General features: G+C 40.9%; 1 protein-coding gene across 1 annotated transcript in view; it reads left to right on the top strand.

The window, feature by feature from the left end:
- SIDT1 (SID1 transmembrane family member 1) overlaps positions 1 to 27,783 on the top strand; it is a 101,163-nt gene that overhangs the window by 15,514 nt on the left and 57,866 nt on the right. Inside the window, exons 2-4 of the mRNA XM_077771895.1 lie at positions 15,362 to 15,483; positions 16,540 to 16,710; positions 25,535 to 25,580. Coding sequence (XP_077628021.1) covers positions 15,362 to 15,483; positions 16,540 to 16,710; positions 25,535 to 25,580 — 339 coding nt within the window. The remainder of the gene's footprint in view (positions 1 to 15,361; positions 15,484 to 16,539; positions 16,711 to 25,534; positions 25,581 to 27,783) is intronic.

Genomic DNA, 27,783 nt, shown 5'->3' with positions numbered 1-27,783 from the left:
GTGTTTCACAGAGCCGTTGCCACCCACCAACCAAGATGTTACTTGGACTCCCTGTGAACCTAGAGGGCCAATCTTCATTTCTTTTGTGCTTTATTTTCATCAGTGCTGGGTTTCTTTGCGACAGACACAGGGCAGCTTAGAGACCCAAGCAGTTAGCCTATCTGTCACTCAAGGACAGGATTAATCCCGAGAACTGGTATTTCTGGATCTCCACTAAATAGCCATGAAGATAGGCCATAGCAAACAGGAATGACCAGCTGTTTCTGTCCCTCTAGATTTCACTGCCCTGTTAGGGACAAGTGAACTCATAATTATTTTAGTTATCTAAACTGGGAGAGTATATTAAAAATTGACATGAAAATGTGAATAGGTTTTTGTTTTATTTTGTTTTGTCTTGTTGTTCTTTCCAATATTTGCAAAAAGAAATAGCGTATTTTTCCCTGCTCTCTCCCCATACCATCTTCACCAGAGTAGAGCAGTTGTAGCTTTCTAGGACAGAGACCATGTTTATCCGGGCAATAAAGGGACAAAAAGTGGAGGATAAGGAGAGAGGCAAATAGGATGAAGTTGGGTGTGCAGAGGTGGTTTGGCTTGTGGACAGTAAGGTTCCAAAATAGCTGGCGTATGAGTGAGGTAGAAAAGGAATGAGAATATAGGATCAGCCGAAGTTCTTAGTTGCAAGCAACAGGAATGAACTGGCTACCTTAAGCAGAAAAATAATTTATTAGAAGGATATTAGGTAGGTCACAAACCTGAGTTGCTAGACTCAGACTATGATTGGGAACCAAGAGAGACTAAGCTGCGGGAAATTGTAGCAACAGTCACGCTATAGAATGGTTTCGTCAAGATGCCCACCTGGCAACCACCACCTCCTCTACCATTAGATATGGTCACCCCTGGACCCTGCTGCCATGGACTCTACTGGTGTCTGAATTGCTAGCAAATTCTAAACTCTCCCTTCATCTTTGTATCATGTAGTTGCCATTGAACATACCAAGTGGAAGCATCCAGCTATCTGAGCATAGGTGATTTACCTGGCCCCTTGGGGATCCATCAGCAGCCTTGCCTCCCACAAAACCCACACTGTTTGCTAGGGTGGAGGAAGCTCCTCTAAAATGTGCAAAGGATCTGGATGCTGGGTAGGCCTGAGTCAACTCCACCAAAAGTTTTCACGGGGTGTTCTCAGGTGAGGGCATTTGTTCAAAGACAGTCATGTGAATCCAGACGTGGAGCAAGATGTGGGAGGGAGAAAAAGGGGTGCTGTAGCCCTTCTATCTATGCCCATTAACGAGGAACATCTAATCTGAGCATCAGAGAAGAATTCAAGTACTATATAGCATCCCAGCCATGATGTTCTTTCCATAATTACAAATAGTTTTGTCTCTTAAACGTGGGCTTCCCTGAGGCCACTTCTGCTAATCTCAAGAAATCTTTGTTTTAGGATTGTGAAGAGGAAGATGTTTTCAGATGATCAGTTTTGTCTTGTTTAGAAACCAGTTTTCTATAAGTAATAATTATATCCTAACAATACTTGTTTAAAATTATAAATGGCACTGGTCTTGCAATAAATACCACTATAGAGATGCCTGGGTGACTCAGTTGGTTAAGCATCCACCTCTTGATTTTGGCCCAGGTCATGATCTCACAGTCATGAGATCAAGCCCCATGTTGGGTTCCACTTTGGGTATGGTGCCTGCTTTGGATTCTCTCCCTCTCCCTCCCTCTCCCCCTCCCCTGCTCGCATGCATTCTCTCTCTCTGTAATAAATAAACATTTTAAATAAATAAAATAAATTACTGCTACTACAGAAGAAACTGCTGGTAAGTGTCAGATCATAATTCTGACAACCATAACAATAATTTTCTAGTGCCTTCCCATCTTCAGAGCGTGAATTAAGTAGGCCTCAAAATAGCTCTCGATGAAACTTGCCTGCAGTGCGATCACTCAGCATATAAATAAAATCTAAGGAGTGGATCCTCAAATTCTGCCTCAAACCATAAAAATAATTATTTTTCCCTCTTCAGCCCTCTCCACTTGTACTCCAGAGTGAAGGAATTGTAAGGAGGGGGAGTGTAAGTGGGAGATAGAGAAAGACAGGAAAGGTAAAGAGGAGAAAAGGGATCACACACAAGAGATGAGCAGATCCCAATACCTGAGAGAATGATGAACCAACAGGTGCTACCAGCCGCCTCCCAGGACCCAAGCCTGGAGATGCCTAGTCAGAGATGCCATGGGACACAGGAACTAATGCAAGGTCTATGGGAAACCCTGGAGAGACAGAAGATGGTTAGCTCTTGGAATTATAGGTAAATGGCAGCCCACAATGTAAGAGGCCACTGGTGAGGAATAGGTTGGAGGAAAGCTCTTTTGTTGTGTTTTTTTGCCTCTCTCAGTTTGGCCTAGGCGGATTGCCACCTGCCCTGCCTTCTTGCCCTTGTGAGGTAGGAAACCGGCAGCCCCAGCCCAAGGCTGGCCGGGCTCCAGGAGCTAAGGTCTGGGAGGGCCTGCTTGAGGTTGGAAGATAACCACTGTGGCAGTCCACCTGCTGTCTCTAAGCATTCCCTCCTTCCTTCACGGGGCACAGGCCGGCCTATTACAATGGGAGCAAGAACAGTGTGTGGATGGGGAATAGAAGTAAAATTAGATGGGGGGGGGTGTCAGACTTGGACCCCTGTGTGGGGGTAAAAAGGGGTGTGGTCAACTCAGGGTCTATCTACCCTAAGGGGGCTTTTGTTCCAGTTCCTCCTTCTATTCTGAACCCTCCTCATATTTAATGCCTCCCCCCAGGGGTTCTCAGTACTACCCCAGGTAGCTGATACCCCAGGGAGTTCCAGCTCACAGGATAAAATAACAACAGATCTGCAGAAGGAAGCCACTTGAGAGAAGTTAAACTGGATGGCCTTTACCAGGTGTAGCCGCATTAACAGGAGGGAAGAAAAAGACTTTAAAATAAGCATAGTCAATATCTTGAAAAAGATGGGGACAGAAGGGCTTTGCTAAAATAAAGCAGGTTACACTTACAAAGAGGAACCCACTGGAAACCTCAGAGTTAAAAATAACACTGTTTACATAAAGAGCTCAGCAATGGGTTGGACATTAGAATAAGCAGTGGATTAGACAAATGGAGGCTCTATCTAAAGAGATGTAGGATATCAACAAAAAAATTAAGAAATTGGGAGGGCAGACACAGTCATGACATCAACATAGTAGAGCCCCCACAAGAAGAAAACAAATAGGGAGAAAGAAATATTTGTAGAAATAATGCTGAATAATTCATAACAGCCACTTACCCAACATTCTTGGGGTGCTTTCTTAGGGCTTGTTGAAAGCTACAAGCTTAGCTGGGCTATCTCTACTCACATAAAAACAGGAAATTTTGGGCTCAGTTGGTTGAGTGTCTGACTTTTGATTTTGGCTCATGTCATGATCTCATGGTTCATGAGTTCGAGCCCCACTTTGGGCTCTGTGCTGACAGCACATGGAGCCTGCTTGGGATTCTCTTTCTCCTTTTCTCTCTGCCCCTCCCCCACTCATGCTCTTTCTCTCTCTCAAAATAATAAATAAACATTTTCTTTAAAAAGTAAATATGCGGGGCACCTGGGTAGCTTAGTCGGTTAAGCGTCCGACTTTCGCTTAGGTCATGATCTCGCGGTTCGTGGGTTTGGGCCCTGCGTCAGGCTCTGTGCTGACCGCCAGCTCAGAGCCTGGAGCCTGTTTCGGTCTGTGACTCCCTTTCTCTCTGACCCTCCCCTGCTCACACTGTCTCTCTCTCTCTCTCTCTCTCCTAGAAATAAATAAATAAATAAATAAATAAATAAATAAATAAATAAATAAAATAAAAAGTAAATATGTGTAGTGTGTATACTAAGTTTCAGATACATTGCTAGATCCCAAATATATCACAGATAAAATCCTCTAAGAGAGAAAAAACAAATGCATTGAACAATGACCAAATATTATAAAACATGGGGAAAATGATATAGTTGAGTATCAAATTGGGTAGTGCAGTACATAAATTTTATGAGTATTAAATGGTGAGATCAGATTAAGTTAGGGTCTTTGGGATATACCTGACTTGACACTGTTCTTGTGAAGAAAATGTGTAGGACAGCATTTTCTGAAGGGTTCCCTATGGAACACTTGTATATAGAATGGTCTTGGTGTTCCGTGTAAAAGGCTTTCCAAGTAAGTGTAGTGAAACTTGGCCGTGTTTTGACTGCCTGACATCTAAGCTCCATTCCTACATGTTTGGAAAGATTCCTCATTTCATGAGTCTCTGCTGGAGCAAGAGCTCCTTCTTGTACACACGTGGAACAACAGCACCTTCTTTCACACACACACACACACACACACAGACACACACACACACACACCAAATTCAATCATAATTGAATCATGGCCTGTGGCCTCGGTATATCAGTCCAGACTTTGATTTGGGGGCCAATGATGCAGGGAAGCAGCTGTTCAGCAGCAACAGAGGCAACCTTGGTGTTGGCCTTGGCAATTGGCCTTGGCAATGGGGTGGTGGCACTGAAAACCCTCCAAAGGCTTTCTGTTGCCCTTAGAGTAGAGCCCCAACCTCTTCCACATGACTTTAAGACTCTTCAGGACTGTAATGGTCCCTCACACACTGTCAGCTCTAGCCAAACTGATTTTCTCTTAATTCTTCAAACTTCCTTCTTGCCTTCTCCTCCTTCCTTCCTTTCCTCCCTCCTTCCTTATACCTACTATACTGTTCCCTTCATTTGGACATTTTCTTGTTCTGCCCTGCATTTTTCTGGTTAATTCTTACTCACCCTTGAGGATAATATTCACCCTGAAAATCTATCTCATGTCCTTCCACAGGAACTTAATATTAATGCAATTCCTTGCTTAGTTGGCATTCCATAGGCAAACCTGTGATCTCAGGGAGGGCAGCCTATATCTACACTGCCTAGTAATGTATTCCCTGCACCAGAGCCATGCCTGGTACAGGACAGGGAGTCAAATATTTAGTGAATGAACAAAGTCCATCGCCAAGCAGCTAGAATTTAGACTGTGTATTGTTCTGCCCTCCTGGCCTGCCAATTATTATACGTCTCTTTAATGTTTTCCCATGTTTTTATTGGAATTGAAATGCTCAATATAAAATTTAAATCATAAGCCTAAAGAGGAAACTTTATATAGATATATTTGTGTATAGATTATTGCTGGCATAAAGAAATTGGTGAGATGAGGTGTGTAAAGCATGGTGCTTAGAAAAGTGCTCTGAAGGGTGGCTGGGTGGCTCAGTTAGTTAAGCGTCCAACTTCGGCTCAGGTCATAATCTCACAGTTTGTGAATTCACGCCATGAATCAGGCTGTGTGCTGACATCTCGGAGCCTGGAGCCTGCTTCAGATTCTGTGTCTCCCTCTCAACCTGCCCCATCCCATTCATGTACTCTCTCTTTCTCTCTCTCTCTTTCAAAAAAAAAAAAAGAAGGAAGGAAGGAAGGAAGGAAGGAAGAAAGAAAAAAAAGAAAGAGTGCTTTGAATACAAAACGCTGAGAATCTACAACTATAGAGAATAAATAGCTCCCAAGGGTAAACTGCTTTCTTCAACAAGATGAATGAATGCACTGTGCCAGGAAAGCTGGAAGCCAAACGGTGAGAGGAAATTAATATCTTATGTGAGATGACCCATATAAACTTCTCCTTTGCCGGGAGTGATTGGAATTATAAGTGTGCCTCCACACATGAAAAACAAACAGTCAACAACTGATCGGTGCATCCGTGGGAGTGGAGAAGCACTGCCCAACCCAAACCCGGGCGGGACAGCTCTGCCTTCTGCCTGGCCTGATGCTCTGCAGGTCACCCAGCACTGCTGTTCAGAGTCCAGGGAGGTGGATAGTCTGGGTGTTACTGTGCCCACTCTACAGTTGAGGACACTGAGGCCCAGAGAATTTAAGTGATTTGTCCAAGGTCACCCAGATAGTAGATATTAATGCCGGAAGTAAAAGCTACCTCTATATATTTTTCTTCATTATGATGTAAATTTACAGAAGATGGTTTTCTAAGGCCGAATCAGGCAGAGGGAATACTAAACATCACATCAATAACTATAGAAATTATTTTAATGCTTGTTTCTTTAAAAAAAAAAGGTATAACCTGTGATTAAAGTAACTTCATTCCTTATAGTAGCTATGAAAATTTGGGGATGAAATGCTTAATCTAATAGGACTTTCTAGCCTCTAATAAGAAAGGGATTCAAGTGGTACCTGGGGGGCTTAGTCCTTTGAACATCAGACTCTTGATTTCGGGTCAAGTCCTGATCCCAGGGTTATGGGATCGAGTCCCTCCGACTCAGTGTGGGAGAGAGTTTCTCTCCCTCTGCCCCTGTCCTCCCCCCCACCATTCCTCCTTCTTTCACACTCTCTCTCTCTCTAAAATTAATAAATTAATTTTAAAAAGAAAGAAAGGGATTCAGAACTGCAAGGCCACTTTGCTCAGGGGTAGCTGTTTTCATACAATAGTCACATAATGGACACTCCCCCAGGCCTGCTTCACTCAGTGAAGGAGCTTGGCAGGTGGGTACAAGTTGGAGATACAGTGATTGTCAGGGAGAGGTTCAGAGTCTTGGAGAATGACTTTATTGTTTAAAAATCCTACAAATCTAATGTTAGGGTTGATTTGTGTTCCTCTCCCCATAAAACATATGTTGAAGTCCTAACCCCTGGAATCTATGAATATGACCTTATTAGGAAGTAGGGTCTTGTAGCTGTGTTCAAGTGAAGATGAGGTCATTAAGGTGGACCCTGAAAAAAAAAATCACACTGGATTTTTCTTTCAAACGAGATAAACATTAAAATAATTTCTATAGTTATTGATGTGACTGTTTAAAATTCCTTCTGCCTGAATCAGCTTTAGAAAACAATCTTCTGTAAATTTATGCTACAATGAAGAAAAATATTTAGACCTAGAGTTTATTTCTGGTACTTAAGAAGCGGGAAATTTGGATACAGACATGCACAGAAAGGGCATCTGCATGTGAAACAGAGATTCACAGAAAGAACATCATGTGACAACAGGCAGACACTGTAGTGAGGTAGCTGCCAGCCAGTGAATACTAAGGATTGATGGCCACCACCAAAAGATACAAAGAGGCAAGAAAGGATTCTGTCCAGAGTGTGGCCAGGCTGACATCATGATTTCAGACTTCTGGCCTCCAGAACTGTGATAGAATACCTTCCTGTTGTTTCAAGCCACGCAGCCACAAAGTTAAATTGTGGTACTTTGTTATAGCAGACCTAGGAAATTATTACACCTAGTACAGAATCTAGGCTAGCAGCTTACTGTTCAGGGCAGTGCTGGCTTCATCTGGGGCCTTGACCATATTTCTTTTCCAGGGTAGAGCACTAGGGAAACAAGCCGTGTTATTTAGAGCAAAGACAATGCAAAGTTCTGCAACTAGCTGAGAGAGAGGCGGGGTGGGGGGCTGGAGGGCGGAATCAGTGAAGTTAGCATAAACAGGTCAAGCACTAAAATAAGGATAGACTGTATCAAAATGAGCCAGAAGAGCGACAAGAGTGTTTTGGTGAGTGAGTGTTTGCTGCATCCCTGAACAACAGAGACTACATAAAATGAGGGTTGTTGCTCAGGAATGGGCAAAACATCATGGCTTCCTTTTTATTATTATAATGAAGTATTTTAGATATATAAACAAGTATAGAAAATAATGTAACAAACACATGTGGACCCACAACTCAGCTTAAGACACAAAAGGACAATTAGAATTCTCTATTTGCCCCCACCCTAGGCCATGTGTTTCCACAGGAACTTGAATGTTAATACAATTCCTTATTTCGTTGGCATTCTACATGTAATCTTAATGAGGACAGGCTATGTCTAGATTGCCAGAATAATGCCTGGCATAGAACAGGGAGTTAAATATTTATTGAATGATCGGAGTTCATCCTAAAGTAGCCAGATTCTAGACTGTCCTCCGATGTCTATCTTCCCCCAAGGTCATCAGTTTGGGCAGACAGTTCTTCATGGGTCTCTTGATTTCTGCACATGTTACAGGAGACACTGACTGAATTTTTTTCTATACTATTGTGTCAAGGATGTTTGTATAGCGAACAGCCACAGAAGATAGAGTGTCGCTCTCTAGAGCAAAGGTGAGGCAAGTTTGCTGCCCATTATAAAAGACATGCACTCCCTAGCTCATTTGTGCAGGCTGCCCGTATGCAGGCAGACATCTGGGCCCATTCACATGACCTTAGTGGTACTTGATGGCAAGAAGAACTGATGCAAGAGGAATAAAATCCTTTGTCCCTAACCCAGAAGTCTTTCTTCCATCAGTATCAATGAAACTGGCAATGGGGGCAAACAAAGTCTTAGTTCTTTCAAAGCTTTCAAAAACAATTATTTTTTTAATGCTTATTTTTCTTATTTTGAGAGAGAGAGCGCAAATGAGCAGGGGAGGTGTACTGAGAGGGGAGAGAGAGAAGCCTAAGCAGGCTCCACATTGTTAGCACAGAGTCTGATGCCGGGCTTGAACCCAAGAAACGTGAGACCATGACCTGAGCCAAAACCAGGAACCAGATGCTTAACCAGCTGAGCCATCCAGGTGCCCCTTGAAAAGAACGATCTTAAATTTGGTGTTTATCACTTCTGTGTATGTATGTTTCACTACAGATGGATGATAGGTAGGTAGAGAGGCAGATGGATGGATAGATAAATAGAATTATTTTGCTTGTTTACAAAGTTATTTAAATGAGATCATGCAGTATGTATCCTTGAGCAACCTGCTCTTTCTCTCAATTGATACTCTTCTGAGTGACCCATACTGGTCCATATCATAGTTTATTTATTTCAGTCTTGTTCATAATGCCTTGTGCTTATGTAAGAGGGTTCTTCTTGTGTATAAACTTGGTGGAAATGCTGGCATGTAATGTGAACCCATCTTCAGCTTTAGTAGAGATTGCCACTTGCCCTCTGACGTGGTTGTAATAAATAACATTTTCATGAGCAAGATGTAAGAGTTCTTGTTTCTCTACATCCTTGCAAATGTGGTATCATACTTTTGAGGCTCTACCTTTCTAATGGGTGTAGAGGGCTGAACACCTTTACAATGTTCTTTGGTCATTCTTCACCTCTGCAGTTGCCCTTTATATATATCCTTTACCTTTTATTCTACCGGGTTGTTCTGTTTTCCTAGGAGTTCTATATGTTCAAGATGCTGATATTATATATGTACCAATAACATCTCCTTATTCTATGGCTTGTCTCTTTCCTTCATTCACGGTATTTATAGTTTCTTGATTTCACAGTGAAACAGCAAGAGAAACCTATATCCACAGTGGTGTTCAATAGAAGTCAGGGATTCGAAATGGCGATAATCGCATGATCTGACCAAGTACTGTGTGCAGACTGGGATGCAAGAAGCTTAGGTTCCAGTCATGATTCTTCCATAGCTGAATATCCTTGGGGGAGCCACATCACCTCTATGTCATGGGCTCCTCATCTATAAATAGTACCTTTGGACTAGATCATCTTCTTGAGCACCTTGCCAGATATAAGTTTCTCTAATGAGTCAAGGTCATGTGCACCAGGCAGGCAATGATGGGACCTATGTGGACTAGTCCAACTTAACTACAGTTTGACCAGCTTTGTGCTGTTTTGCCTGACTACCCCCCACAGGTAGCCACTTTGATCATTGTGTACACACAGTACCTGCTCACATCACTGCCACAGCATCATCACATTATGCTGTTGGTGATAACATCATTTGTCTCTCTGACTAGATCAGGAGCTCCTCAACGACAAAATTGCCTTTAGTATGCCCATGGCACATCCCAGCGNATTATGCTGTTGGTGATAACATCATTTGTCTCTCTGACTAGATCAGGAGCTCCTCAACGACAAAATATGCCCATGGCACATCCCAGCACTCTTAATTCAGGGAATGTTTGATCAATGTTGGAGAGATCATGGAAGGGTAGCAGGAAAGGGTGGAAAGAAGGAGGGAAGGAAGGAAAGATCACAGAACCTAAAAACTCTCTAGATATACCCCTTGCGAACATAACACATTTACTAAAACAATGCACATTAGGAAAAGCAAATTCTATTTTAGCTATTTTATAAGTAGACTCAGTTTTTCAAGATCACACAGGAAAACAGGGCCATGCTTAATAATGGAAACCAATAATCTCTGATTTATAATCTGATGTTCCAACTTACAGAGCCTACAGCCTCATTAATTTAGCAAAACCAAACCAGATTTTAAATTAAACTCATTTTCATCCTCTTTATGCAACAGAATTATATTACTTTGAACTTTTCCCTACTGACATGTTCCAAAAGATTAAAAAGGGAGTCTCAAAGCCTTCAGGCCTTTCATAATTGTGATCTACATAATTTCAGAAATGGGAGTACTTAAATAATTCTTCCCTCTTAACTATAACACAACCCCTTTCTTGTAATAAACATAGAAAGAAAATAAGATATATGTACAGTAGTCCTTCCTTATCTGTGGTTTCACTTTCCACAATATTGGTTACTCATAGTCAACCACAGTCCAGAAGCAGATGATCCTCCTTCTGACATATGGTCAGAAGGTCAATAGTAGCCTAACACTATGTCATGATGCCTGTCGTTCACCTTGAGTAATCTCATCATGTAAGAATTTTATCCTGTACAGTAGAGGAGGATATTTTGAGAGACAGAGAGGCCATGTTCATATAACTTTTATTACAATTATTGTTATATTGTTCTATTTTACTATTAGGTATTATTTATCTCTTACTGTGCCTAATGTATAAACTTTATCATAAATGTGTATATGTGGAAAAAAGATGCTATAATATGGTGTGGTAGTATCTGCAGTTTCAGGCATTCACTGGGGGTCCTGGAACATATCCCCCATGGGTAAGAGGGGACACTACTAAATGCTCACGACAACAGAAAGAAGCAACAGGAGAGAAAATCTTGGCTCTTAAGAACGGTCTGTTACAAGGTGTCACGATCCATTATGCATGGTCAATCGTCCTTCATTCAGTTTTGCCTTTGCATGGCCTATTTCACTGCTGCAAATGTAATCCAGTTTTCTCAGTTGCATGTTAGCCTCTGAGAAAGCAAAGCAAAATTTCAACAGGACTTTTTATCCTTTCCTGGGGGTAATGCATTATCTATTTGTCTCAAAAGAAACTACCCAGTTCTATCTCCTACTCTAATATATTTTTCTGCGATTTATTATGTCAGTATCTCTGAGTTTGCTTTTATTGTAATTAGCAAGATCATTATTAAATAATAGAAAAGTAAGTGGATTACAGGAGCCAGACAAGGAATAAAATTAGGGTGTGGCAATTAGCAGTGAGCGGGGTAACCATGGAGGTGACACATCTGTTCTCCCTACGGACCTCCTTCCTTCCAGCCCAGTTTTTGCCTCACAAGACACCAGCTTCCAGACATGCTAGTGACTTTTGGTGGCCTCAGGGTTGTACATCTCCTAATAATGGACAAAGCACAAGCGCACACACACACACACACACACACACACATACCTGTGGGACACGTGTGACACTCCTCAGGCACTCCTAGCTGCCCAAGAACAAAGAAAAGGGAAAACAAATGATTAACTGATAGAGGTCACAGTCAGGCAGGACAGGAGTCTCCATCAGTTTACAACGTGTCTTAGTAAATTACAAGAAAACAGCATCTTATCAACAGCCTAATCTCTGGAAACCTATAGACTCCTCTCACCCTGTCCTCCATAGTAATGTGGGGAACAAAGGCAAGAAGAAAATGTAAATAACATTAAATTTCCTTATAACCTGCAGCCCATTGACAAGTACTTGAGACAAACACAAAGTGTAACATTTCTTCAGGAACCCCCTCCTGTCTTAATGTTAATAATGCCTTACTAAAGGGAAAACAACCTTAGCTTGACTATAGTAAGGCTTCCAGTATCTTAGGGGTTCTCTTTAGCATATCAAAGTCCTTTTGGAGACCTCCCTTTTGCCTTTACCTGCCAACTGTATAGTATATAACCAGCATATAACCTCTTCACAACCCCAGTGCAACGCCCACGGGTTCTGTCCCCATGCTTTAATAAAATCACATTTTTGCACCAAAAAAAAAAAGAAGAAGAGCCAGGTAGGTAAACAGTTAAAATACCACATGGTTCACAAGGACATACCACTTCACACCTACTACCATGGTTATAATCAAGAAGATAGTAACAAGTGTTGGCAAGATGTGAAGAAATTGAAACACTTTTATGTTACCAGTAATGTAAATTGCTAGACTGTAAAATGATGAATCTCTTTGGAAAACATTCTGGTAGCTCCTCAAAAAGTTAAACTAAGGGTGCCTGGGTGGCTCATTCGATTAAGAGACCAACTTCGGCTCAGATCATGATCTCACAGTTCGTGGGTTCGAGCCCCACATTGGGCTCTGTGCTGACAGCTCAGAGCCTGGAGCCAGCTTCCAGATTCTGTGTCTTCCTCTCTCTCTCTGCCCCTCCCCCACTTGCAATCTGCCTCTCTGTCTCTCAAAAATAAATAAACATTAAACATTTTTTTAAAAGATTAAAAAAAAAAACTACTGAATTGTACAGCTTAAGAGTGGGTTGTGTGGTGTGTGAATATATCTCAATTTTCAAAGTGATGGAAGAACTGTCCGAGAAGAAAAAAATGAATTTGACTGCATGAAAAAAAATGCTTTGTGGTTGTCTTATCAGGAAAACTCACTTCCATTTTCTTCTACTCATGGTCAACACTTCTGATACCAAATGTGTGGGTTTTCCATACATCAAGTAACACTGTGACACCTGCAGAGTGGCCTACAGCTCAGTTCAGGTCTAGCTGGTTTTAGCATCAGATCTCAGAGGTTAAGAGCTCAGTCCCACAAGGCTGCCCATCCCCTCATTTAAGATGCCAGTTGCATGGCACCTGGGTGGCTCATTTGGTTAAGCATCTAACTCTAGATTTCAGCTCAGGTCATGATTTCACAGTTCATGGGATCAAGCCCTATGTTGGGCTCTGCCCTGACAGTGGAGCCTGCTTGGGATTCTCTCTCTCCCTCTCTCTCTGCCTGTCCCCTGCTTGTGCACATACTCATGCATGCACTTTCAAAATAAATAAACTTAAAAAAATATGTCAACTGCACATCCAAGAGTTGGGGTAAATCTGAAAATTCCCAGAGCAACTAAAGGCCTTTTTTATATAGGAGGATGCCAGGATAGAACTGACATCTGAGGGGGCAGAGTCCTGGGGATAAGAAGACTAGCTAAGGTACAGTCAATGAGGAGATAAACTACGAGAACTATGAGATCATTGAAGGGGGGAGAGTCTGGATATGGACAGCATGAAGGAGGTAGAAGCAGTAGAACTTGATGACCTATGAGTGAGAAAAGCTAAAGAAGTAGGAATCAAGGATGACTCTCATGTAATGGTTCTCATTAGATGAAATGGCTGCATGCTGAGGCTGTTCAAGACGCAAGGAAATTCAGGGGCGCCTGGGTGGCTTAGTCGGTTAAGCGTCCGATTTTCGCTTAGGTCATGATCTCGCGGTTCATGGGTTGGAGCCCTGCGTCGGGCTCTGTGCTGACTGCCAGCTCAGAGCCTGGAGCCCATTTCAGGTTCTGTGTCTCCCTCTCTCTCTGACCCTCCCCTGCTCACGCTGTCTCTCTGTCTCTCTCTCCTAGAAATAAATTAAAAAAATTTAAAAAAAAGAAGCAAGGAAATTCAGAGGAAATTAAAGAGTGAAGAGAATGATAGATTCCATTTCTGACAGGTTGAGATTGAGGTGCCTGTGAAAGAGGTCTGCACTAGAGGTAGGGTGTTGGCAATTATCGGCCACACCATAACTTCCATGGAAACATGTAGAGCTTAGGCACAAGGAAATGTTCCCTTCAAGAGCAAGTGCTTCTTACCAAATTAATAAATTACTCTTGGACTGTTTCAACATTAAAAAAGCAAAGTGGTTTAGTGAAGAATGATATAAGAGAACTAAATAGTAACATATGATATCCATATGGCTCTGTCTCTTCTCAGCTTCTATTTTTTTAAGCTTATTTATTTATTTTGAGAGAGAGAGTATGTGTGCACAAGAAGGGCAGAGACAGGGAGGGAGGGAGGGAGAGAGAGAGAGAGAGACAGAGACAGAGAGAGAGAGGAGAGAGAGAGAGAATGAGAACACCAACCAGGCTCTGCACAGTCAGCACAGAGCCCAGTGCAAGTCTCCATCCCACGAACTGTACGATCGTGACTTGAGCCCAAACAAAGAGTCTGATGCTTAACCAACTGAGCATTCCCGGGTTTAACTGCAAGATTTTCTTGTTTCATTTCTTCTCCCCACTACAGATGCTTTCAAGAGAACACTAAGGCTTTAATACAGTGGTAGGGTGGCAGGGGGAGTCTCCTGTGAAAGATCAAGCTTTACTTTTTCTTTCTTACCTTGTCTTTTTTCTATTTGGTTCCTTCCCTTTAGCCTATGGTATTATAAAAACTGAAGGAAAACGCCAAAACCGTTAGATCCAGAGCCACAGTTCAATTTTCTGTCTTTAAAACAGCATTGATAGTGTTAAATCCTTGGGGTGATATGTGTATTCAGAAAAGGCCATGGAGCTGCTGATGTAGAAAAGCGTTTTGTCTCAGGGATTGATTTATGCCTTGGAACAGGGCAAGGAGAAGAATGCTCAGCCCCTATGGTATCTGTTGCTAGGGGAGCATCAGGCCATCTGCTAGGCTTGAATAACACGTGGCAGTAACATTTTGGATTGAAGCACAGAATGATTTTCTTTTTTTTTTTTTTTAATTTTTTTTTAAATGTTTTATTTATTTCTAGGAGAGAGAGAGAGAGACAGCGTGAGCAGGGGAGGATCAGAGAGAGAGGGAGTCACAGACTGAAACAGGCTCCAGGCTCTGAGCTGGCAGTCAGCACAGAGCCCGACGCGGGGCTCGAACCCACCAACCGCGAGATCATGACCTAAGCGAAAGTCGGACGCTTAACCGACTAAACCACCCAGGCGCCCCCAGAATGATTTTCCAAAAACAAAATTAAAGTTTGTCAGCAGCTGAGGAGCTTGTGGGTCTTTTTTTTTTTTTCTAAAGGTATTTGCATCTGTACCATTTATAGAAGAATAGAAGAACGAAGAGAAGAATAAGAAGAATGCCAGTATCTTTTTCTCTCCTGGACTTATTCTCAAAACCTTATATTGACTGCCTAATTCAAAATACTCAGCCTGCCATTTGAAGTCTCCAGAATCTGGTTTCACACAAGATGGTGTCAGGTGGCAGCTATGATGTGTGTGTGTGTGTGTGTATGTGTGTGTGTGCGCGCGCGCGCATGTATGTGCATGTGTGATTTACGTCACCCCTGTCTCTGCCCTGGCTCGCAGGTGAATGCCGTGCGGGTATATGTGAACAGTTCCTCCGAGAACCTCGAATACCCAGTCCTTGTTGTGGTTCGCCAGCAGAAAGGGGTGCTGTCCTGGCAGGTTCCTCTACTCTTCCAAGGACTGTAAGTGGATCTTNCCATTCGTCCGTTGATGGACACTTAGGCTCTTTCCATGTTTTAGCTATTACATTTGGTTTCTTTCAATGACTTAGACCTTAATTGGCATTTTCCCTAGTTAAAGGACAATCAGGCTTTTGGAATTCTGATATTGTATGCATGCTAAGTGCAAATAATGATCATGGCACATAGCCCGACCATTTCGAGTGTGTTCAACTTCCATCCTCTTAGAATTCAGATAAACACTCTGCCTAGATTTGTAGCACCTGGAAGAACTTTTAGCATTTTAATTCTATCCAGAATATTCTGTAGCTCTTGGTTAGTGGATCATCCACTGAGGACAGGGTTAGGCTCAGCAGTCAACGTAAATGAGTAACACCTCCTTCATTCTTCAAAATGCCCACAGAGTATGCATTCTTCATTCCATAGTATTTATTAAGCACTACTAAGTGCTAGAAGCTAAGGATACAGCAGTGGGGCTGGGGGTGGGGGGAGAGGAGAAAAACAAAATCCTTGCCTTCATGAAGTTTATATTTTTGCAGAGAAACTGTGTAAGGTACCGTAGCACTACTAAGGAAAAAAGAGAGAAGACATTCAGACATATGTACGTAATATGGTGTTAAATCACCTTTAGTGGCAGAGTAAATTGAAGATCAAAATAGTCACTCACAGTCTTGACCTGGGCCCTGAGGCTTTTTTTTTTTTTATGTTCCATTTAAAGTAAGCTTGAGTAAAAACCTGGTTGTTTTGCCAGGATAGTTTCTCCTTCAAAATGTGGTATTTTTTTTTCCTCATTGAATTAGTAAGATCATTGAGTATAAGGTAGGCATGACCGAATTGAACTGGGCAGCACTGAAGAGTGCTCGAGTCCTGTTATCACATCATGCAAGCTTATGCCAGAGACACTAGTTCTAAATCACTATCTATAGGTCCAGTCTGAAATTCAAAAGATAAGGACTCAAAAACAAATTTGGAGAGAAATGAAGTAAGATTGACTTTTTTCTATGTTCACTAAATCTCTCTCTTGTTCTTGCTGGTTTTTCCTTCCATTGGCTGCTACAGATACCAGAGGAGTTACAACTACCAGGAAGTGAGCCGCACCTTATGTCCCTCAGAAGCAACCAATGAAACAGGACCTCTGGAGCAGCTGATATTTGTAGACGTAGCATCCATGGCACCTCTGGGGGCCCAGTACAAACTGCTGGTTACCAAGATCAAGCACTTCCAGCTACAGTAAGCAAAACTTATTGTGACCTTTCTCTATTCGTTTGTCTGCTATTGCTGGGCTTGGGCATGCTCCATCCACTTTCCAAGTCAGCACTCAAGAAGGGAATTATTCATTTGGCATATTGTCTGAGCACCTTCTGAACTCACCTACTCACAGCTGGGCAGCTGGGCCATAATCTGTGCAACAGGGAAGCAGTAGGGATGGGTGCAGAGAGGAGCAGCGCTTGACATCATAGGTGTATCTGTTCTCAAGGGTCTTTGAGGACCCTGTCTGTCTGTAGCTCAAGCAAGAGGCCCTGGTGACTGGGTGCTTTTGTATTATGCATCAATGCCACTCTCCTGAAGGATTTTCTCCTAAGGAAGACCTTAACTTATTTTCCTTGTCCTTACTGCTATAAGTAAGTAAGAAAACTTACTACAGTTTTCTCCTTCCAGGTTAGGAATGTATACAGGTAGAAAATAATGTTACGTGGCTTTGTCCTTTGTACAAAAACTCACGATGAGTTCCTCCTTCTCCTTGCACTACCATCCTTTGAAACCAAATCAGTTGGGATTCACCATCTTGCACTGTTCATCTTAGACGTACATATAATAAATTCAGTGGGGGGAGTTGTCTCCAAGGGATCTGTTCTCTTCCAAAGGTTACTCATAAAATATTGCATAAATCTGTCTGAATATTTAAACAGAAAGACTAAGGTCATTCCTTAATAAGGCCAGAAAGTTGAGATACTTTTCTGCCCCATTCTCTTCTAAGATTATGGCTTCTCAAGGGGTCAGACCACTTCCTCTTCTCTGTTTTAAATAAATTTTAAAAGAAAATATTGTTAAATTGATTACATTAAAATTAGAATTTTACTCATCAAAATGTTTCACTAAGAGAACAAAAAGATAAATCATATTCTAAAAGACAACACACATAACTGTAAAGGGTTTGTAGCAGAATATATAAAGAACTTCTACAAATCAATAAGAAAAAACAGGCAAGCTCTTGGCTGCTGTCCCCATTATCACCCACCCTTCTGTGGTTCTTACAGAGAAGAATCTTGGCATTGATGAGTCTGGGTACTGCTGAGGATGGAGACTGGCACCCAGGTGTGTGCAAGCCTGTTGTGCCCATAGGGCCAGACTCAGCGTCACTGGAACAATTTTGTCTTCTGAGAAAAAAATGAGGAGACCTCAGGAACAGAAATTATACTCAAGAAAAATATGTATATCCTGTGACCTAGACCTCTCACTAGAACTTTGGAAGAGTGAAGAGTCTCAGAAATTGAATCAATGTTTATATTTACCCAATGAAAAAATATATGTAATATAAACAGACTCAAATATGCCAAGAAAAAGACTAAGAATGTCAGTGAGATTTAGAAAAAAAGGAAACTAAGTAGATGTTGCTTACAAGAGTACAAGCTTAAATAAAAGATTATATAAACATAAATAAAAAGATAGTAAAAGAAATATATTAATACTAACCAAAAGAAAGTTGATGTAGTATATCATATTTACAAGAGATCCCTTAATACAGAAGAATTACTGGAGAGAGAGGGACAGTTCATATTTCTAAAAGAATCTGTTCTAAATTTATATGCACCTAGTAACATCACTTCATAATATACAAAGCAAAAATTTCAGAATGGAAAGAATTGGACTAATTTACAATCTTTGTGGAGATTTCTCTATAGATAAAAAAAAAAAAAGACCAAAACATAATTAAAACAGGCATTGGCAATCTATGGCCCACAGACTGGCCACTGGGTCTTCTAACTAGAGTTTTATACGAACATTGCCCTACCCATTCATTTACATATTGTCTCTGCTTGCTTTCATACTACAATGGCAAAGGTGAGTAGTTGGTTTGGAGACATTATGGCCTATAAGCCTAATATATTTACTATCTGGCCCTTTAAGATATAAAGAGCAGATGAACATGAACAACAAGCTTGAATGAATTAATGTATTTAGGAAACTGTATTTCAAAATGATAGAATGCCTAACCTTTTCAGGTATACATGCAACATTTACCAGTTGCCAAGCTCAAATGCATGTCTTAATAAATTTAAAAGAACTGAAATCCTGTATATGGAATTGAGGTAGAAATCAGCTACAAAATGATATCTATAAAAATCCCCAAATGTTTTGAAATTAAGTAGTTTAATTCTAAATAAATTATGAGTCAAGAAGTAGTTACCATGAAAATTAGAAAATATTTTGAACAAGTGATAATGAAAATATGACATATCCAAACTTCTGGGATGCATCTAAGCACTGCTTAGAGGAAAATGTGTAGCTTCAAACGTATATGTTAGGAAAGAAGAATGGCTGAAAATCAGCATGGTAAGTGTCCATTTCAAGAAGTTAGAAAGTTAAACTCAAAGTAAAAGAAAGTAATAAAATAAGAGCATAAAACAATGAAATAGAGAACAAATCAACAATGGACAAAATCAACCAAAGGACAAGTCAGTTATTTGAAATGACTAGTATTATTTTTATACTTGTTTTTCAAAATATAATAAAGCAGACCCATTGGGAAAAAAAAATAGTCAAGAGAGTTGAATAGGCACTTTACCAAAGAAGGTATCCAAATGATCCTAAAACCCAGCCTTATCAGCTGTCAGAAACACAAATTAAAACTACAATGAGATTTCCCTACATTTACTAATTTCTATAATTTGAAAAGACTGACAATGCAATTTCACTCCTACTTATTATAAATCCAATTCCTAAATATATAATTGTCTTATTTATCCAAGGGAATACTACACACTAATAAAAATTAACAAACTATTGCTGTACCTAGCAACGTGGATAACTCTCACAAACACAATGCTAAGCAAAAGAAGCCAGACAACAGGAATTCATACTGTTTGGTTCCACTTATATAAAGTTTAAAATCAGGCAAAACTATTCTGTAATATTAGAAGTCAGGACAGTGATAACTTTGAAGAGGAAAGAGGAAGTATATGGTTGTTTACCGGGTGAGAATTCATTCAGATACATATTTATGACTTGTGCTTTTATCATGTTTATTATACTTCAATAAAAAGATTAATTTTTAAAAGTCAGAATATTTACAAATAGTATATATTACTTTTTGTAGCTCATTAGCTCATTTTTTCCAATCAGAATGTTTGTTCTATTATAAAGCTCACCTTAAATATTCTAAGGCAGTTTATAAAGAAGTCTGTAGCCAGCAGAGTTGCTAATAGGAATCAAATATTTATCTTGGTCTTCTCTGCAGCTCTTGACAATTTATGCCCAGAGAAATGAATGGACAGATGGAGGAATGAATGGTTAGAAGGATGGAAGAGGTAGTCACAGCAGATTTTCTAAGTCCCTCCATTAATTTTGGTGTAGAAAAAAGTGACATGGTAATTTCAAGAGCAAAAACTCTCACTCCACCCCCTGCAAAAGGCAGAAAAAATCTCTCTGGTAGATAAAATCCATACAGATCAACGAAGTTAGAGTTTCTAGGAGGGAGGTTTGAGCATTAGTATATACATATTTAAAGTTCCACAGCCAAATCTAATGTGTAGCCAGAATTGGGAACCACTGCCTCTAAGCAATTTCTAAACATGGTGCTTACATTTAATTATTTTAATGCTTAACTATTTATGATATTAAACAATATAGGAATTCATGGTGATACATTTGAAGGAGGTTGTAGCACATTACTTGAACAAAGTACAATTTGAACTTCAGAGCAGTGTCACATTTACTGATTGGGCTCTGTGTCTTTGACCTGTCGCTGTCACCTGGTGGCGGTGTACTTGAATTCTAGGTTGGTTCTAGGGCTGTGAGGCTAATTAGACCCTTCAGAGAACTGAATTCTGTGACGCTGAAATCATAAGATCACAGGTCTGTGCAAGTGTTAATGAATGATGTGCATGCTGGTGGAACTGCAAATCTATTCCCTCACATTGTTATCTGTTTCCACCTCTTATCATGTGACTTGACCTCAGCAACCAGACGTTCAGAGCATTTCAAAATGACACACTTACCAGGGTTTTTATGAGAATAAGATAAGTCTGAGAAGAGATGATAACTGAAATATATGCGTCTCTTTCTCCTTGGCTCTGGTTTGTCCCACACTAACTTTGCTGGTGACCCAGAAATCCAGAGGATGATAATAACAGGCAAGAGTTGAGCATTGTGGCAAGATCTAAAGTCTAGGTATTGAGAGAAATGCTGAAAAATCAACTCAAAATTCCCACCATGGCAGTTTCTGTTGCATGTTTTGGGGGGGCACACTAGAAGGTATATGAAACATGTTTCAGGATTTGTTCCCCTACAACCATAAATTTTAAGAATGAAAGGAACTTTTGAAATTGAATCCACTCTCCTCATTTTTACAGATGAGCAAACTGGTGCCCAGAGAGGTTAAGGGACTTATCCAAACACACTGATAGGAAAGGGGTAAAATCAGGACTGGATGCTCCTTCTGACTCCCAGTTCTGAGCAATTGCCAATATAATATGCTAGTTCGACTTTGTATTTAATTCCTCCCAATGTTTATGTTGCCCTAAATATGTTTCTCAGTTCCATGAAGCACTTATTTCAATTGAGTCTTAAAAATAAAATTCTGTCTTAAAGCGCTACTCCCTGCCATCCAGCTATCCCTCATTCACCTACACACACACACACACACACACACACACACACACTCTGCCACCACTCATTTTCCCAGCTCCAGTGCCCTGGTGTCCGGTGTCGCGGAGTGTGAAGTTGCAGACAGGGAAGGGAAGGAGGCTGTAGGAGCGGGCAGGCACCTGATCATGGGGTGGCAGGAGCTCAGAAGGTGTATGAAGAAATGTTGGCAGTTGTCTACGTCGTAATGGTTGTGTGGAGTATTTGAAGGGGACAAAGCTGGATGTGGAAAATTAGAAGGCTGATGCAGTGGTCAAGATAATATTGAGATGAATTGAAGAATCAAGAGGTGACATTGACAAAACTTGATCGGATATGAGAAGGGAAAGAGGAGAGTCAAGGATGGCCTGCCCCCTCATAAATGGTCGCTATGGGAAAATGAAAATGTTGAGGAAGGAAGGAAGGAAGAGAGGATAAGTTCACTCGGGGACATGTTGAACTTGACATACAGATGCTTGGCAGAGTATTGGATATACAGCAGCATGATGCTCAGAAGAAAGGTCTGGCTTACAGAGAGCAGACTAAGTAGAAGCGCTTCAAGGAGGCAGGCCCACAGAACCTGAAGGGGAAAAACAGGAGACAGGGTGGAGACACAGGTAGTAGTACCCAATCCTAGATCCTTGAGTTATTATATGCTGTACTAAGGAGTTTAGACTTCACCTTTCAGGTCATAGGAGCCACTAAAGGATTTCAGGCAAAAGAATAAGATAAACAAATCTGATTTTTAGAGATGAATTTAGTAATCAACTGAAAGATGAACTGGAAAAAGGAGAGGGTAGAGACATACGGGCAAGTGAAAAGTTATTTGAGTAGAAAAGAATAAACAAGGATTAGGGACTGAATATATTATAGCAGCAACAAAGTTGTCAGGGAGAAAAGAGTTAAGTAAGATACATAGGGATAAATCACAAACTCAAAAGTACGTGTGGCAGAATAAAAAAACAGAGTCCTACACGAGTACCTGCAGCCTTTGACCCTCCTCAGGCTTCTAAGTAGGGATTTGAGTCTTTGTGTTGAGAGAGTTTTGAGTGGGATAGTCCAGCTACCAACCTATGAAAAGTGGTAGATTTGTTTTGAGGAAATGGGTGAGTGAAGAGGCTTTTAAACCATTTTGTCATGTGTCATACTAGGTAATCACCCTCAGGTATTTGGGGGTAGACCACAGTAAAGATTTCCTTTACTTTTCCAATTGTTTTCTTAGTAAATGCTACTTTGGGCAAAGATAGTGCTTCATGTGGGTCAGGTGCATCCAGGTTACGTTTACACTGAGAGTAAGACTTGGTGATCCATCAAATGCAAAAGTCAATAAAAAGGGAGTCCAATATGACTCCAGCAATGATGTCGGAAGTCTGGTGAGGTTTCCTACCAAAGAGACGTAGTGACTCAGGAACGGGGAAATGACAGCACATTCCATTTTGATTATGTGGAGTTTGAGGTGGTTGAGGGATGGCCATGTGCAGAAGCCTAGCAGATAATCATCACTCTTCCATGACTGGAGCTCAAGTGATAGCCCTGGGCCGGGCATGGAGACTTGAGATTCACTGACATTTTTGTGGATTTTGTGGCAATTGAATATATATTTAATATGTAATATTTAAATATAATGTTTACTATTATATTAATGACAAAGTATTAAATATAATATTTAATTACCATAACATACATTATATGTATCTACATAGATAGATATAGATAGATAATATAGTAGATATATATATAGTATACGTATCTACTATACATGTACTTTATATATAAAATACATGGCTAAGGAAAATGAGAAGGTCAAGTACAGGCCTGTGGGTAATGATTTATATAAGGGATGGTCTGAGAAACCGAAACTATCAAAAGAAGCTGAGTAGGCATAACCAATGTGTGGGCGAAAACCCAGGAAAGCAGGTGTCAGAGAGCCCAAGGGAGGAAAGAGTTTCAAGGCAAAGGGAGTGGTCATCAGAGTCAAATGTCACAGAGAAGGGAAGTTAAGGATGGAGTCACTGGCTTTAGCAATTAGGAGGTGACTTACCCTCAGCAAAGGCAACTTCAGGGGGATGGTGGGAAATGAATCCTGATGACAGTGGGGAGAGGAAAGAACAAATGAGGGATGTGAGCAGAATACTATTTTAAGAAGCTAGTTTGTGAAGGAGAGGGAGGATATAGAATGACATCAAAGTAGCAAAATATTTTTTAAAAAGGGGGGGAAGCATTTTTAGGGGTGTTTTTGTTTGCTATTTATTTTGAAAGTGGTTGAGATTAGAGTATATTTATAAACCACGGGTGTATTAAATTTTTAGGACTGTTGAATTTTGTGGAAGCAGAGTCCCAGAGAAGGGAAGAAAGGATAGGATATAGCACATCCATTCAGAGTTTGTACTTCTACTTAGAGCAGAGTGATGAGGTGGAGGGTTACACATGACCAGAAGGTGGGTGGACGGGTTGGGTGAGCAAAGGGAGTTCATAACAGATGGCAGTAAGGAGATAACAGGGACTGATATTCTGAAGTCCATAGTCCAAATGAATAATAGGGCATATTTCCTTCAACAAACAAAGTGGGGGGTTTTGCACACCTACTGGGCTCTGTGCCAGGGGCTGGCTCTCATCAGATGAAGATGTCATGTATCTCACAGTCCTCTCTGGTACCCACCTTAAAAACTACTTAGCTTTGTCCCTGCCTCTCTTCCCATCTACCTTTTCTTCCCAGCCCCCTTTCTTTTTTCTTGTTTGTCCCCCCCCCCCCACACATTCTGTATGTATCTCTCCTCTCTCTTCTACCTCCTCCACGGGCCTCTCTCTTCCTCTTCTTTTCCTGCCTCCCTTATTTGCACACCCACCTCTCTTGACACCATCTGGTCTCTTTCTCTTTCCGCCTCCCTCCAACTAACAAAACAAGGGAACAAAGTCAGCTTTTAGGTTTTTATTTATCAAATAAACCTTTGTTTCCTGTGTTTAATTTTTTTAAACAAATAAGTTGAAGTATTTATACTTCTTTCCCTAGAGGTGCACAAGAGTCTCAGTTAGCTTTGTTCTGCTGGCTAAAGACTCTTGGTAAACTAAACCTCCCCCAGCCTCTGTCAGGGCCCATGGGGAAGGAAGCAAAATGTTTCATCTGCAACAGAGGCGATGTTTATTTTACACACACTGTTGACTCTGTGAGAGAAGACTTAAATATGATAGTCTTAAAGAAAACAATGTTTTGGAAGTCTGTATGTGATTATACTGGTAAAAAAAACATAAAGAACAAGGGGAAGAAAATCATATCGAGGCCCATACTTTCAGAGTGTAAGAAAGAAATTTCTGGCCAATGAATACTGGTTGCATCTGGAAATCTCATGCTGTCTGTTGCTAGCCAAGAAAATCAGTGTCGTTTTCTTTCCCCTGACCTGGCAACGAACAGAATTGAAGGCCCCGTGTTGCCCTGGTAACAGCAGATGACACCACACTACCCAGCCACACAGGGTACCTGGGTCCCGACTCTGGTCGTGGAACCTCAGGATCAAACGGACAGCTGGATGTGACACTGACTTTGGCTTCATTAGCTGACTTAGAGCCACAAGTTTTCCACTGTGCTTCAGCAGAACGAATCCTTGGCACTGATAATTTCTGTTGAGAGTAAATACATAAACATTGCACCCATTGTTGAATTCTGAGCCCAGTCTGCCAACAGACGAACATCGTTGGTCATTAAATTCACAACTAGTGCTCAAGTTTTATGACTTCTAAACAACACCTCCAATTACAAACTTCTTGCTAAATGTCTTCACTTGTCCTTTATAAAGGAATCTTTAATAAAGTTTTTAAAACTGTTTTACTTTTTATAAAAGGAAAATTAGTGGTGGAGAGAAAGACCCCTAGAGAGCTAGGGATGAAGCTGAGAAGGGCCCCAGAAGTTCAGGCTCCAGTTCCCCCAAATTCAGGCCAAACAAAGCAATTACTTTCATAGGTATGATGCCATTGGTATATAGAGACATAAAATTGATTCCCTCCCCAGTCTGATCATTCTTGAGAGTGGAAACCAAGTCCCCATGCAGTTTACTTTGTCGGTTTGATGGGGACTAGAATTCCTTTCACAAAGGATAAGGTTCGGCTCTCCTTGCATCTAGTTTAGGATGGTTTTCTTTTACATAAATAATTTTTGCCGGCTAACTTAGCTTTTCTCTCACTTTCCCCCCTTTTCTCTCCCTCTTACATTTCTCAGGACAAATGTTGCCTTTCACTTCACTGCCAGCCCCTCTCAACCTCAGGTAAGTGAAGCGTTTCAAGATTATCATGATTCTACCTGCTGACATTACCCAAAAACCCCATAGAGGTAGAGTTAGCACGGAATATTGCCATTGACCTTTCACAACTGAGATATATTTGTATTTTTGGAACGTCGTTCCTATTACTGAGATTTTAGACACAACATTCAATCTATCCCCTTAATTGGTATGAAATGGGAGGCATGGCATTTGTTTGCAGATGTTCCTTGACTCAACTTTGAGCAATTGTGCACCTATTATGCACCAAGGATGGTATTAGACTGTACTAGATGCTGGAGACATGAGGTGAAGCAGAAGGAGATGTAACTTCTGCTCTCATGGACCTTATAATCAAACTGGGGACGGACGGGGAGTAGAAGGCTGAACACAAAACAGATACACAAATAATTAATTGGGAAATACAACAAAAATGAGACAGATTTTAATTTCTAGAGTGTTATGGGTAGAACAAATTAGTTTCTTCTGTCATAAAGAGCAGGAGTGCTGACATTAGAAGAATTAGATATTTGTGTTGTGCTCTCCATTAAACCATAATCATAAGTAGAATAAATACATGAAAACTTTAAGCTACTTTTCCATGGACACTTCTAGCTACCTTCCTTTTTTCTTTTATAGCTTCTGAAAGAGTTGAGTCTGTGCAATAGCAGGCTTATCACAGATTTATTTAATGTCCCGATATTTATTGTGAACCTTCTACAGGCTGTAATACAACTTAGGTCATGAATGGCTATTTGATTTTTGCAGTGGACATATTAAAACTTGGATTAACACAATACATGGATACTGTTGATAATCTATTACAAGCACTTATGTGCTGGTAGATATTTAACAATCACTTCCCAGAGAGAACCCCCTGATTTGTAGCGTTTGCCCATTTCTGTGGTGTAAATATCTCCATTATGGCCAATCTTAAGCTGCCAACATGATGCCCTTGAATACAGAGTTGGGATGAGGGGTGCACAATCAGCTCCCCAAACCTGTATGAGCCAACTCCTATGCATCTTTTAAGACTTAAATTTCCCATCAGTGAAGGCCTCTACAGTGCATAGATACTGCCACCCAGTGACAAAAGAGAACTACAAGCCCACGGGGATTGCCCTCAACATTTACTGGCCCCTATATTCATGAAATATGTGAAAGCACTCATTGCTAGGTGCAATGGGAGATACTTAAAAAGGGAGAGAAAAACTTACATCCCAACTATATAAAGAGTATAACCTAATAGTGCTGTACAGAGCTATACTAAATATGGTAACTAACTGAATGCTGAAATACACTCTCAGTTTGTAGAAAATCAGTGATGAGGGGCGCCTGCGTGGCTCATTCGGTTAAGTGTCCGACTATGGCTCAGGTCATGATCTCAGTTTGTGGGTTCGAGCCCCGCATTGGACTCTGTGCTGACAGCTCAGAGCCTGGAGCCTGCTTCAGATTCTGTATCTCCCTCTCACTCTGCCCCTCCCCCACTCGCTGTCTGTCTCAAAAATAAACATTAAAAAAATTAAAAATGAAGAAAATCAGTGATGATTACATATTATTATGGCTTTCTCTTATTTTAAAAATGTATGTAAACATGAAATTCTAAGTAGTTTGTATATAAGTCTCAAAGTAGAGTAAAACATACTTAGAACAAACTAAAAAAGCAAAATATTCTTTGATATCTATGAAAGTTTTACTTTACTATGAACTCTTCCATTTTGACCTAGATTTTATATCCTCAACTGTAGGAAAGATTTTCTTTTCTTTTCTTTTCTTTTCTTTTAATATTTATTTAATCTTGAGAGAGAGAGAGAGATAAAAAGCAGGAGAGGGGGAGGGGCAGAGGGAGAGGGAGATACAGAATCTGAAGCAGGCTTCAGGCTCTGAGCTGTCAGCACAGAGTCCAATGTGGGGCTCGAACCCACAGACTGAAATCATGACCTGAGCCGAGGTCAGCCACTTAACCAACTGAGCCACCCAGGTGCCCCAAAGATTTTTTTTTTTTTAATGTTTTATTTATTTTTAGGTGAGAGAGACAGCATGAGCAGGGGAGGGTCAGAGAGAGAGGGAGTCACAGGCTGAACCAGGCTCCAGGCTCTGAGCTGGCAGTTAGCACAGAGCCCGACACGGGGCTCGAACCCACGAACTGCGAGATCATGACCTAAGCGAAAGTCGGACGCTTAACCGACTAAGCCACCCAGGCGCCCCT

The sequence above is a fragment of the Crocuta crocuta genome, unplaced genomic scaffold (genome assembly GCF_008692635.1).
Source record: "Crocuta crocuta isolate KB4526 unplaced genomic scaffold, BGI_CrCroc_1.0 scaffold56, whole genome shotgun sequence".
Taxonomy (NCBI): domain Eukaryota; kingdom Metazoa; phylum Chordata; class Mammalia; order Carnivora; family Hyaenidae; genus Crocuta; species Crocuta crocuta.
Note: the sequence above shows the minus strand (reverse complement) of the source record. Positions and strands in the feature narration are given on the sequence as shown.